The sequence below is a fragment of the Phyllostomus hastatus genome, unplaced genomic scaffold (genome assembly GCF_019186645.2).
Source record: "Phyllostomus hastatus isolate PE091 unplaced genomic scaffold, TTU_PhHast_1.1 phas_contig_210, whole genome shotgun sequence".
In the NCBI taxonomy this organism is placed as follows: domain Eukaryota; kingdom Metazoa; phylum Chordata; class Mammalia; order Chiroptera; family Phyllostomidae; genus Phyllostomus; species Phyllostomus hastatus.
In genome coordinates, this window is record NW_025333737.1 from 22644607 (window position 1) to 22657537 (window position 12931).

Genomic DNA, 12931 nt, shown 5'->3' on the forward strand with positions numbered 1-12931 from the left:
AAACAAGATATGTTTAACAATGGCTTCTTCTAGAGACTAGAATTTAAAAACTAAAGTAGCAAGGAAATTTCTTTTTATGGATATAATTATTTTGCTTTAGTAAAAAGCAAATAAACAATAGAATCTCACTTATTTATGAAAATAATTAAAAATAATATTAACATACATTCCTATGTTGAATTAATGCTAAATCAGGTATTTATGTTGCTTTTATAAAAGATTTTAAAAGTATAATGGCCTTTTATAAAAATTAGGATGTAATTTTAATTTAATATTTTACTAAACACAGAATGAAAACATATACAGAAAATCAAAATCTTCAAGTATATTTGAGACATATTGTGTGCTTTTCCTTCCCTTAAATCACACTGCCCTAATTCCAAACGATGTCGGCAAAAGAAGATGCCCCTGAAGTACACCCGTGAGTGCGGGACAGAGTGAGGGGAAGTTCATTGGGAAATGAACTTGTCATGGTTTGCTTTGCTGGCTCCTTAGCCTTGCCTCCAACACGAGATAAAAAAGGGGTGAGGAGCCAAATCAGAAGGTCTGAGTAAAAACCACTGCTCACACTGAATCTTACGTGGATATGGTGAAATATAAAGTGTGTGGATTGAAAAATTAATGCTAAAGATCAACTGAAGAAGTAAGTCATTTGATATTAATATTCAACATTGACCAATATTAATACTAAGGTATTTGATAGTAACACTCTTTAATTAAAAATAACACTAGGCCCCAATACTTCTGAATTCAACGCAAGATATTGTTTTCTTTTTTTCTAAAGAAAGTGCGAGGAAGCTAAGTCGGAGATTACCTTAAGTGTATTCACTTCTTTCAAGGCATCATTCCTTTCACGTTTCAGCCTTTCCATTTCATCTGCTTCTAAGGAACCACAGGCGATAAGCTGTCAACATTGGAACATAAGGGAAAAATTATGCATTAGATGCTACCTATGAAAACTAACAAAAAAATCCTTTTTAACAAGGCTTAGGAGTCATTTGATTGGGCAAAGGAGAATGTTAAAGTAATCTAGGGGAACTTCAGTCATTTATGCTTAATCTTACATTGTTGTTACTTGTAACAGAATTTATGTGGTTATCAGGTATACATACTCTGTTGGCATCTTTATGATTCTTATATAACAACACAATTTTTCTTAAAAGTCCGAATCCCAAGACTGTTTATAATGTTAAAAAGACTTTATGAGCTATCGGCATAACTATTCCCTAAAGATGTATCCACTTCCCCAGTACACGGCCTCTAAGGCCAGCAAAACGCTGGGCACTATAGACCAGGACTATTCACATAAACCCAGCAAAGGAACTCAATTGATCATGTGTCTCGTTTTAACGAAACACAATGTGACATAATAGTCAAGTAAGTGGCTTAAGGAGGTTCCTGCACAGAAGCTGTCTTGAAGATAATATTAATAATTCATGCATAAGCAAATAACAACAACAAAAAATAGCAGAGCTGACAATCTCTTTTCCTTTTAACATGATCTCTTTGACAGTTAATTGCAAGGTAAAAAACGAAGACAATCTTATCAGAGATAAAAATCCAAGTTTAATTACAGTCATCTTCTATGTAGAAGTTATAACAGAACTAAAAATATAGAAAATATGATGATTTAAAGGATTAAGTAGAGAAAGTGACTGAATGCAGAGTAAAATATGATAATACAAATAACATCAACAATTGATTGGAAAGAGACTATGTGCAGATACCTTGCTAAGGACTCTATGTGTTCAATATTACATCCGTACATTGCTTCCATTTACAGACGCAGAAAAGGGCTCAGAAGGTTAGTGGTCTACCTAAGGTTGCACAGCTAACAAATGGTCATCCCAGGATTCTCACACAGGTCTTAGACTAATGTTACATTAGTTTGTGATTTTTACTAACTACTCAGCAAAAACCACGGTGAATTAATAAACTCAGAGGTGCTTTCCAAATCCTAGAGGGAGGGCCGTCCTTCACATCTGAGAAGAAATACTCTCCCTAGACATTATGGGTTCCTTTTGTTCTGACACGTTTGCTTTTGTGTATCTATAAGGCCACTGCCTATAGTTTACATGATCTCATATTCTTCATCTGTCTCTACTCTTTTGTCAGTACTCAACACGCACACTCAGAGAATCCCTTCTTATACTGTTTCAAATAGATTAGATTTTCAGATGTTAAAATATTTCCTAATGTGAGTTCCAAAGGGTATTAACTAGCTTTGTGCAGAAGCAAAGCTGGGAGGTGGTGATGTTGGTAGTAGAGGCATCTGATCATACAACAATTCACCGTCCTTTATACATTTGTTATTTTACATATGGACTCTCCTTTGTCCCCTCCCTAGACTCCCTACCACCAGTTTTATCCCCTCCCAAGATAACCAACACTGTTACAAGATTATTATTTCTATAATATCACTGTGATCATGTCATTGTTCTCCCCAGTGGCTCCTAACAGGCTATTAATAACGTACAACTTCTTAGTTTAATGTTTACCCTTTCAGGACTAACGTTTTTCACTGACCTGCGTGTACCAGATTATCTCATTTACAAAGTAGATCATTCTCTGCTCACCATTACATACATTTTGTTGTCGTTCATGCAGGTACTCATCACGCTCTGTTCACCCCCTGAGCAGATAAAATTCTATTTATCATTCCAAACTCCCTGAAATGGCCAAGTCTGTCATGAATATTCTCTGAATGTTCTAAACTTTCATTATTATGGCCTTATCACACAATGCCTTTTTAAATTAAAATTATTTGTATGCATCACTTTTCTTACACTATACCCTCAGTTCCTTGAGGGACAGGCTGGAGTTTTACTTACCCCTTTTCAATCAATTGCAGTTGATATCCAACCTTGTTTTGTGTTAGTTTCATGTGCACAGTGTGGTGGTTAGAGTTCCACCTGTTTAACAAGCACCAAAGCACCGTGCACAATGCCATGCATGTTGCAGCTGTCTGACATACACTTACTAGTTTACAGAGGAGCGTAGGTGAGGTGGCCAAGAAGAACTTACCGCTCCACACACTGGAAGTATCGTTTATATCACGACCCAGCATAAGTGAAGCACTGCTCACTCTTAACACATACAGTTGGCTTTGGTGCCATTCTATTGTACTTCCCGTGTTGAAATGATGGCTGCAATCCACCCAATTGGTTAAGCAAGAACCCAAATTGTGAAAAGTCTGCATTAGGGGATTTAGAGTGTTCTCTGTGTGATTTTAGGATAATCCATTTTTGGTACTTACTTACTGTGGTAAGGCCATCATACCAAGGTGCCTGCCGTCCTAAGTTTAGAAGATAGCTAAATGTAGGCTCTAACCTCGCTTTTTCTCTGTGCAACCTTATGCCACCACCAAGTGTAGCACTATGTAAATTTTTATGTAGCAATAATGATTAGAATCACAGTAAGATAATTATCTTTTTGATTCTAAATGCCATATTATTCCAAAATCAAAAGTTTTTTGTCTACTAAACAAAAGTAGACTGACTTAGAATGACTCAGCAAGTCTTCCTCCCTAAAAGATAGCATCTCAAGAAATCTTTTGAGTCAGACAAAATGATAAGCAAAAGAAGCTAGTTACAAGAACACATATTGTACGATTCCATTTATTATGAAGTTGAAGAACAGGTGAAAGTAATCTATGCTGATACAAATCAGAACAGTGGTTCTCTGTAAAGGTGGGAGACACAGCTGACTGGAAAGTTGACACAAAGGAGCCTTTTGAGTGGCGGTTGCACAAGAGACACATGCAGAAATTCCTCAAATTGTACATTTGAGATTTTGTACTGTACTGTGTGTCTATTATGCATCAGTAAAATATTGCTTAAAAATAAAGAAAAAGATAAGCCCCCCCAAAGAAACATGAGGGAGGGAGGGAAGGAAGGAGGGAAGGAAGGAGGGAAGGAAGGAAGGAAGGAAGGAAGGAAGGAAGGAAGGAAGGAAGGAAGGAAGGAAAGAAAGAGAGAGAGAAAGAAAGAGAAAGAAAGAGAGAAAGAAAAAGAGAGAGAAAGAAAGAGAGAAAGAGAGAAAGAAAGAAAGAGAGAAAGAGAGAGAAGGAAAGCCTGCCCGCCCCAAGACATGGATTACAAAGTCTGACTCTTGTTTGTGACAGGAGGTTGAGGGGGTGACCGGAGTGGAATTTCCCCACCGTCACAGACTATCAACATCCTCAACCACAGATCAAATGATAAACTTCAGATGAGGCATTATGTTGTTTTTAACTCAAAAATCAATCGGGAATTATACTATAAAAAATGAAATATTTTTTGTTTCTGGCGAAAGTTTCCGAGCTGCTTGACAAGCAGTGATTTTTATAGAACTTTCCAAGTCGTGATACATGACCCTTTGTTGACGTTTTAGACCAAATATTTCATGAAAAAGAAATAGTAGTGAATATTAAATAAGGATGCCATGATGTAGAAAAGGTGAGTAATGATTTGAGACTTCTGTTTGAATTCTACATGTGAGTGTGGTGAAGTAAAATGTATTCTTCCTATGGATTCCAGTGGGGAAAACTAAGGAAAGCCAACGTTTTGTGGGGGTATCATCTATGTGCTGAAAAGCATAATACAACCAAGGAAATCTTCTAAGTTAACACAACGTCCAACATTCCTCTCCGTGCTGCGCACACAGTGCGTCACTGGCACGCAGACACCCTTGCACAAGCACTGTCAGCACTCTGCTTTTGCTGCCGAAGCCCCACAGGCTGAGTGCATTCTTATCGGTCCTCAAATCACATTGGTAAGGGACACAGATTAGTAATTTGGCGCGCGAGTATTTCTTCGCTGCTGCGAAGCAGGCTTTGCGTGCTCACACAAAGTACTCTGAGTTCCCCACTTCTCTTACGTTCCCAGCCACACTGCCATCTCTGCCTCTGCTCTGCACACGTGGGCATGGGAGCTCTGAGAACCGTGAGCAGTGAGAAAACGACGCTCTGCTGCCAGTATGAAGTAGACAGACACACAACATCGACAACAGTGGGAGAAAATCTGCACTCTTACATCTTCAGTTTTCCCACCCTACAGGCTACAGAATCAGTTCTGATCAATCGGTGGCTCAATTCTGGGAGGTCTGGGTGACCGGAGTTTCCAAACAACCAGGTCTTTGGGAACTCTCGCTCACTGCTGGTGGGAGTGCAGTCATGTGCAGCCACTTTGGAAGACGGCTATAAGAAACAGTGAAAAATGACAAAAACTCCTCACCCGTGTCACATAACATTCACGATGTATGATTTAAGTACAAGCGAGACAATTCTTCAGGGCCTACTCTACCTGCGAGTCTAGAATGGTAGACATTTCAGGTGCACCGACATGGGCTTCATCCAACTGCAAGCGAAACAACTTTCTGGCAACCTGGACAAAATCTAAAATGGAACACATTTCGGTAAGAACATATTTAACTTCATCTAAATAAATCTTATCTTTTTCTATATTAAGTTGAAGCTATGTGTTAGAACTTAAAGCTTAAAACTTAACTTACTCAAATAAATTGCCTTAAAATAGTATTTAACTGAAGTGACAGGTAAATATATAAGTTCAAATAAAAAGAGATAAACTGGTTTTAATTTCCTCTAACTTTCCTGAAGTTAATAGTTAAGATAATAATAAATCAAATATACATCACAGGCATAACTATTCCTCTAACTTGTAAATTTCGAGTAGAACTTTTTCTGAAACATAGGAGAATATAAGACTTACAGTTTTTCTAGCTGGAAGAACCCAGGATTGAATAATAATGACAGTAGCAGCTAATGTTTCTGTAAAGCCTCTGTATGGTAGGCATGGTGCTTTGCAAGTTCAGCCTCAGGATTTTGTGAGGCGGGTCCTCTTATCGTCTCCATTTTACAGTTTGGGGCCAAGACAAGTGAACTGTCTAAAGTGCCCAAAGCCACTTGGCAAATAAGCAGCACAACAGGATTCCATTTAAGGTGTGATCAGAGACACGTGCTCTTGATTGTTACACAACATTGCTTCATGCAGTTGGAGCAAACGATGAGCTTCTTCAGACACGGAGTGTGACCCATTCACCTGTCCGCCCTCAAATGTTTTTGTTTTGACTACTGTATTTTTGATTTCCAAGGATTCTTTTAATGATCTCTGATTGTTCCTATTTTATGGCATCCTACTTTTATTTCATGGATGCCTTATCTTTGCTTATCTTATTGAAGGTGTTATTTATGGTTTATCCTGAAGTCCTCTTCTGCTTTCACAATATTTCCCTTTTTTGAGTTCCTTCTATTCTATTTGCCTGACAGTTGAGGGCTCTCTATGTGTTATGTTGGAGGATGTCTCCAAATATCTAATGACTCTTGGCTATGGGTTCATAGTTAAGAAGGATTAGGCACTAAAATGTTGATTGAAAATTTTGTGTGGATAACTTCCCTCATCAACTGGCATTTCCACTGCAGAGCAATTGGGTGGCCAAGCTGATATTTTTGTTCACCTTCTCCTGAGACGCCTACGACCTCTTGCCTATGGAATATAAACATGGCTGCCCATTTCCCTGAGCAGTCTGGGTGTGTGTTGTGTGTGGTAAGTCACCATACACTCCCCGCAAATATCTGGGCTGCAACTACAGGTCTAAACCTCTCTGGTTTAACTTCTTGAGAACATACTTATTTTCCTCTGCAGGTATAAAGGAGTGGTAGTTGCTGGATTGCTTGAGAGGGGGCACGGGACAGCACCTACAATTGCTCCGTATACAAACGTCCAACTTGCGGTTTCAATGTCCTGTCTGCACCCAGCTTTCAGAAGCACCCGATGCTCCCAGTCCTTTTCAGGGACAAATCAGCTGTTCCCCATTGTGATCCCCTCATTTCTTCAGCCTTCACCTGCCTCTGCTCACTAATTCACTTCTTTTCTGTCCTTGTACATTATGTTTTTAGTATACAAGCAATTCTGTTTCTTGGGTCTCATTGTTTGGAGGTGATTTTCAAGAGGAGAGGACAGCAAATATATCTTCTGTTTCATTACTTCAAACCAAGAAGTGAATTCCTTTTTTTAGCAAAAGAGGCACTTTTAAAAATTATACAATGTTACACCTACTCCATAAGAAAAAAATTAAATATGTAATGTTGTCAAGGATACAAAAATTGTTATAGTCCAATATTACTAGTGGCAGAACAAATAACATGTAAAAAAATCTCTGGAAAACAACTTATCAATACATATCAAAAGTCCAAACTGCTTTTGGGCATTCATCTTAAGAAAAAAGAAAACCAAATGCTATGATGTTAAATATAGAGTTATTTATAATATCAGCTACTGAAAAACCATCAAAATCCCCCAAAGTGAAAAAACTTAACATCACAGTGCATGAACATTATGCTACCTTTAATAGGAATAATCAATCATACAGCATCACAAAAATATTTACCATATCACATTAGCTAAAAAAAATTAAAATTTCACCATAATGCAATTAGCGCTTCTATATTTTGTACTTTTGTGTTACTACTAAAGCAATGGTCATGTAATAAATAAAAAATAAAAAATGTGATAGAATTACAGTATTTGAGAGACAAAAGATTCTGAGAAAGTTCTCCTTTCTGCTGACCTACTGTAATTCTAGCTGCATTTTCAGAGTACCGATTGAGGAGTAAGAAATAGATGTGGTCTTGTTTGTTTTCTCACTCCTTCTAGGAGGAGGAACTTTTAATGAAAATGAGTCACAGTAACTCTTCAAGCGAGTTTCAGTGATGACGTAACACAATGTGCCTAATATTACCTCCGAAAGACACTGTCCCCTTTGGGTCCGCTCGCACTTGCTGTCTCAGGGCTTGGTGCTGCTCCTCTGTGGGCTGAATACCAAGGTAATTTAGAGCCTGGAAGGAAAATGACTCACATCAAGCAATTTTCCAAATTTCCAAAGAATAAAACTTTTCATTAGAACTTCATTTTACAACCCCAGTGAAAAGAATCAATATCAGGAACAGTGATCAGAATTAGATGCCCAAAGAAAATCTGCTATTTATGGATTAATTTTCTACAAAATATTAGCTTCCTCATTCCACCACCACTTCAGTCACCGCCCCCCCCCGCCCCGCCCCGTAAGGCTAGTGCTTTAGCAGATTCTAAATTTAAAAGCATGGCCCTAGAACCAAAATTCAAACTATTTCCTGATTTAAAATACATGAAATATCAAAAGAAAAAGAGCAAGAAAACCCTATGAAGTCCAATTTAACATTAAGTTCTATAAGTAACACTCTAAAGCATGTATATTTTGTTAATGTCTTATACTTGAGATGAAAAATAAAGCCGATGAAAACTGAATTGAATACAAAGTATCCTAATTTTTTGGCTTGTTTATGAGCAGGCTTACATAAATAGTAAACTAAATGCTTTCTCTGGAAATCTTCTCTCTACCTTCTCCTGTGAGCAACCATTGCTGATTAAAGAAAAAAAAAATTGGAGACTGCTAATTGCATTGTAGTGTACATTCTCTCCTTGTTCTTTTGTAACAGAACCACAGTATTTAACTAGAAACACTGTCATCCAGGAAAAGATACCCCCCCAGCCCCTTGTGCAGCCCGATGAGGGCACAAGACTGTGCTGGATGCGGGGATGTAAGGCGAAGTGCTGCAAGGGACTTCAGGGAAGTCTTTCAGAAGTAGCCGTAGGCACTTCCTGTCCTTTTTCCATCTCTCTTTGGGCTTAGTTAAAAGAAACCAAAAAGGAAGATGAATGGAAGGAAGGGGGAAGAGAAAAAAAAAAAAGGGAGGGAGGGAGGGAGGGAGGGAGGGAGATTGGATGCTGGAATTCAAGTAGCCATTCTTTTATTTTTTTTACTATTTTATTTATTTATATATTTTAAATATTTTATTGATTGTGCTATTCCAGTTGTCCCATTACTCCCCCTCCATCCCCCTCCACCCTGCACACCCTCCCCCACCCACATTTTCCCCCTCTAGTTCATGTCCATGTGTCAAAAGTTCTTTAGCTTCTACATTTCCCATACTATTCTTGCCCTTCCCGTCTATTTTCTACCTATCATCTATGCTACTTATTCTCTGTACCTTTTTCCCCTCTCTCCTCCTCCCACTCCCCTGTTGCTAACCCTCCATGTGTTCTCCATTTCTGTGGGTCAGTTCCTGTTCTAGTTGTTTGCTTAGTTTTTTTTGTTTTAGGTGTGGTTGTTAATAATTGTGTTTGCTGTTATTTTACTATACATGTTTTTTATCTTCTTTTTCTTCGATAAGTCCCTTTAGCATTTCATATAATAAGGGCTTGGTGATGATGAACTCCTTTAACTTGACCTTATCTAAGGACTTTATCTGCCCTTCCATTCTAAAGGAAAGCTTTGCTGGATAGAGCAATCTTGGATATAGGTCCTTGTCTTTCATGACTTGGAATACTTCCTTCCAGCCCCTTCTTGCCTGTAAGGTCTCTTTTGAGAAATCAGCTGACAGTCTGATGGGAACTTCTTTGTAGGTTACTGTCTCCTTATCTCTTGCTGCTTCTAGGATTCTCTCCTTCATTTTTACCATGGCTAATGTAATTATGATGTGTCTTGGTGTGTTCCTTCTTGGATCCAACTTCTTTGGGACTCTCTGAGCTTCCTGGACTTCCTGGAAGTCTATTTCCTTTGCCAGATTGGGGAAGTTCTCCTTTATTATTTGTTCAAATAAGTTTTCAATCTGTTGCTCTTCCTCTTCTCCTTCTGGTACCCCTATAATTCGGATGTTGGAACGTTTAAAGATGTCCTGGAGGTTCCTAAGCCTCTCCTCATTTTTTTGAATTCTTATTTCTTTATTCTTTTCCGTGTGGTTGTTTCTTTCTTCCTTCTGATCCACTCCATTGATGGAAGACCCAGTTTCCTTTCCGTCACTGTTGGTTCCCTGTACATTTTCTTTATTTCACTTTTCATAGCCTTCATTTTTCCCTCTAATTTGCGCCCAAAATCAACCAATTCTGTGAGCATCCTGATCACCAGTGTTTTGAACTGTGTATCTGATAGGTTGGCTATCTCTTGGTCACTTAAAAGGATGGGTTCTGGGGCTTTCATTTGTTCTTCTGTTTGAGCCATCTCTCTTTTTTGGGGGGTCTTGTTGCACCTGTTATGTAGTGAGGAGTGGAGCCTTAGGTATTCACCAGGGCGGGGCAACCCAGTCGCTGGGTTGTGATGCTATATGTGGGGACGGGGTCTGAGAGGGAACAGTGGCGCTTGCTCCACTCTCTGCCGATTTCAGTCTCTTCCGCTGCTTCCCTCAAGCAAACTGGACCTTTCTGGTGCTGATTCCCATGTGGGTGGGCTTGTGCACCCCCTGGGACTTTCCAAGGACCTCTCCTGTGAGGCCGGAAATCTCTCCCTGCACCTCAACCCCCACAGATGTTTTCAATCAGTGCCCCAAGGCTCTATTTCCCAGTGCTGGGATCCTGGGTTGCACGCAGTGCCTTGCTTCACAATCACCGCCTCACTGGGTCTGCCAGTTGCCACCCCGTGCCCGGGGATTGCCAAGCGCCGCTTGCGTACCCAGGGTCTGCCTGCTGGGGTCTTAAACGCTAGGTTCCAATGCTTCAAGTAGCCATTCTGACTCCTGAGCACCCTCAATAAAGATGGTGGAGCATAAAGATGGTTGGAACAGGGACTCCAACACTGCAGGACCTCCATGCCAGCCCTGGATTACCTTCTTTTGGGTTTCTTTTTGGTGTGAGAGAAATAAATTTCTCATGGAGGCCACTGTTATTTTAGATTCTCCATTTATTTTCATATATAAATATATATATAGCAAAACTTAATCTTAACTAACACATAGGGCCTGACTGGATGACCTGTATTAACAGGTCCTATTTGTCAGGCAAAGGGATGACCAGACAAGATACAGCTACTACTGTGGTCTTTGGGCTGAGGGTAACATGTAAAGAAATATAATCGGTGCAACAGGTGCTTTAATGGAAGTGTGCACAGGATATACCGTGGCCAAAACAAACTGGTTAACGTATAGGCAGCAGGCGCAGTGAGAGAAGGAAGCAGGAGGAAGGGAGAACATCGGGAGAGATTCCTTCAAAAGCGATTCTGGAGCTTCATCTAGTACCGTTTGCCCACCCTGTCCACATCAGAGTCAGAAACACTCGGAATAATGGTTCTTAACTTCTGGTGTTCTTTGCCTTCGGTCATAAAAATGTTCCAGATTTTCCAGAAAATAAACATAAAGGCAAGAGATAGATACAAAGAACACCCATGTATTCACTATCATCAAATATTCGTGTTTGTTTGAAATTTATATACTTTAAAGCCATGAATGTCAATGGCTTAGTTGACAGCCCCTCCATTGTTCCTTAACAGGAACCACTACCCTAAGGTTGGTGTATCCTTCCCATCCCTGATGGGATTCCAGTACTACAGGTAACCCATAATAATACGTACTCTCGTGCAATTAAAATTTTACATGAATAGCACAGTACAAAAGGATAATTATTTTTATCTCAATGTTTTGATTTCACAATTGCTCAATATTGTTTGTAAAACTAGTTCAATTATTTTAACTTGAAATGGTATTCAGCTGTACGAATATATTATAATATATTATCCATCCCTTGATTGATGGGCTTTTATAATTACTCCAATATGGTTTTCATCAAGACATGATATATGTCTCCTTGTACAGATGTGTGAGAATTTCTCTACAGTGCATCCCTAGAAGAGGAAGTATAGAGTCATAGGGTTAATACAGTCAACTTTATTGGACACTGTAAAATAACTCTCCATATTGGTGGTACCAAGCAACTTACACACACCACTAGTATAAAAGCACTCATATTTTCTAGTCTTAACAGTATTTTGTGTTTTTGCACTTTAATTTTTGTCAATGGGTTGTATAGGAAATAGCGCACTGTGTGTGTTCATTGGCATTCCCCTAATTACAAGTGAGATTGAACTCCTTTTCCATGTTGATCAGCAATATTTTTGACTCACAAATTGCTTAGCAATATGCTTTACATTCTCATATGCAGTTGTAAGACACAGTTTTTGTTTGTGACTCCTAATTTGGCGGCACTCTTCCGACTGTGGAAACCCACAGTCTCTCCAGACGTTGCCAAGGCCCCCCGAGGCAGAAGCCCGCAGCCCTGTCCTGGACAGCCAGCACTCTGGCAGTGTGCACCGTCAGCGGCTGGGGCACAGCACTTCTGACTTTCTATGAGGGCAGCACCTACATATAAAATATAGATGCGTTTTGTATTTATGCAAAAATTAAACTGTACTATATACAGTGTTCTATGTTTTTAAAAACTATCAATATGTCACAGCTTTCTATTCTGTAAATTTTAGATCTGTGGCATGCTTTTTAGAATTGTTCTAATAGTATATTACAGCTTAGCATTTAATCATATTCATATCAGATTTTGAATTGAACAAAATATTGCAAAAGGCCCTTCTGAACTTCCCCCCAGAGGTAGCAACTGTCATACATTTGATTTAATACTCCCAAACATTTTATTGTGATATTTGATGTATACGAAAAACATGCACTGTATGCAATGAACACATATATGTTAAAGCAGAACAATACAATGAAACATCCGTGAATCCATTTAAGAATCACAAAACTGCCAATACTAAACTTTCAACACTGTTTATTTTAAAAGGGTTTGTCACATACATATGTACACCTCCAACCTATTTTGTTTTGCTGTTTATTAGCTTCATAAAAATACTGTAGATAGTCTTTGGAAACTTGCCTTTTCCATCCTGCAGTATGGTTTCATCATTCACTCATGTGGTTATATGCTATTGTAACAGTAATGAATTCGCTTTGACAAATATAATATTTAATTAGGTTAATAGGCCACAATGTATTCATCCATGCTCCTGTAGATGGACATTGTATTTTCTGCTCCCCAGCACTGCAGCAATGAACATTCCTGTGCATAGCTACTACAGCACGTGGGTAAAAATTCCTTCAGGGTATACACCTAGGAGT

The 12931-nt window shown here is 38.9% G+C and overlaps 1 protein-coding gene across 11 annotated transcripts in view; it reads right to left on the bottom strand.

Moving 5' to 3' along the window:
* STXBP4 (syntaxin binding protein 4) overlaps positions 1-12931 on the bottom strand; it is a 139579-nt gene that overhangs the window by 90401 nt on the left and 36247 nt on the right. For all 11 annotated transcript variants that reach the window (XM_045835735.1, XM_045835737.1, XM_045835745.1 and 8 more), the window contains 3 exons: positions 7738-7834; positions 5283-5374; positions 815-904 (listed from right to left, as the gene is read on the bottom strand). In XM_045835735.1, coding sequence (XP_045691691.1) covers positions 815-904; positions 5283-5374; positions 7738-7834 — 279 coding nt within the window. The remainder of the gene's footprint in view (positions 1-814; positions 905-5282; positions 5375-7737; positions 7835-12931) is intronic.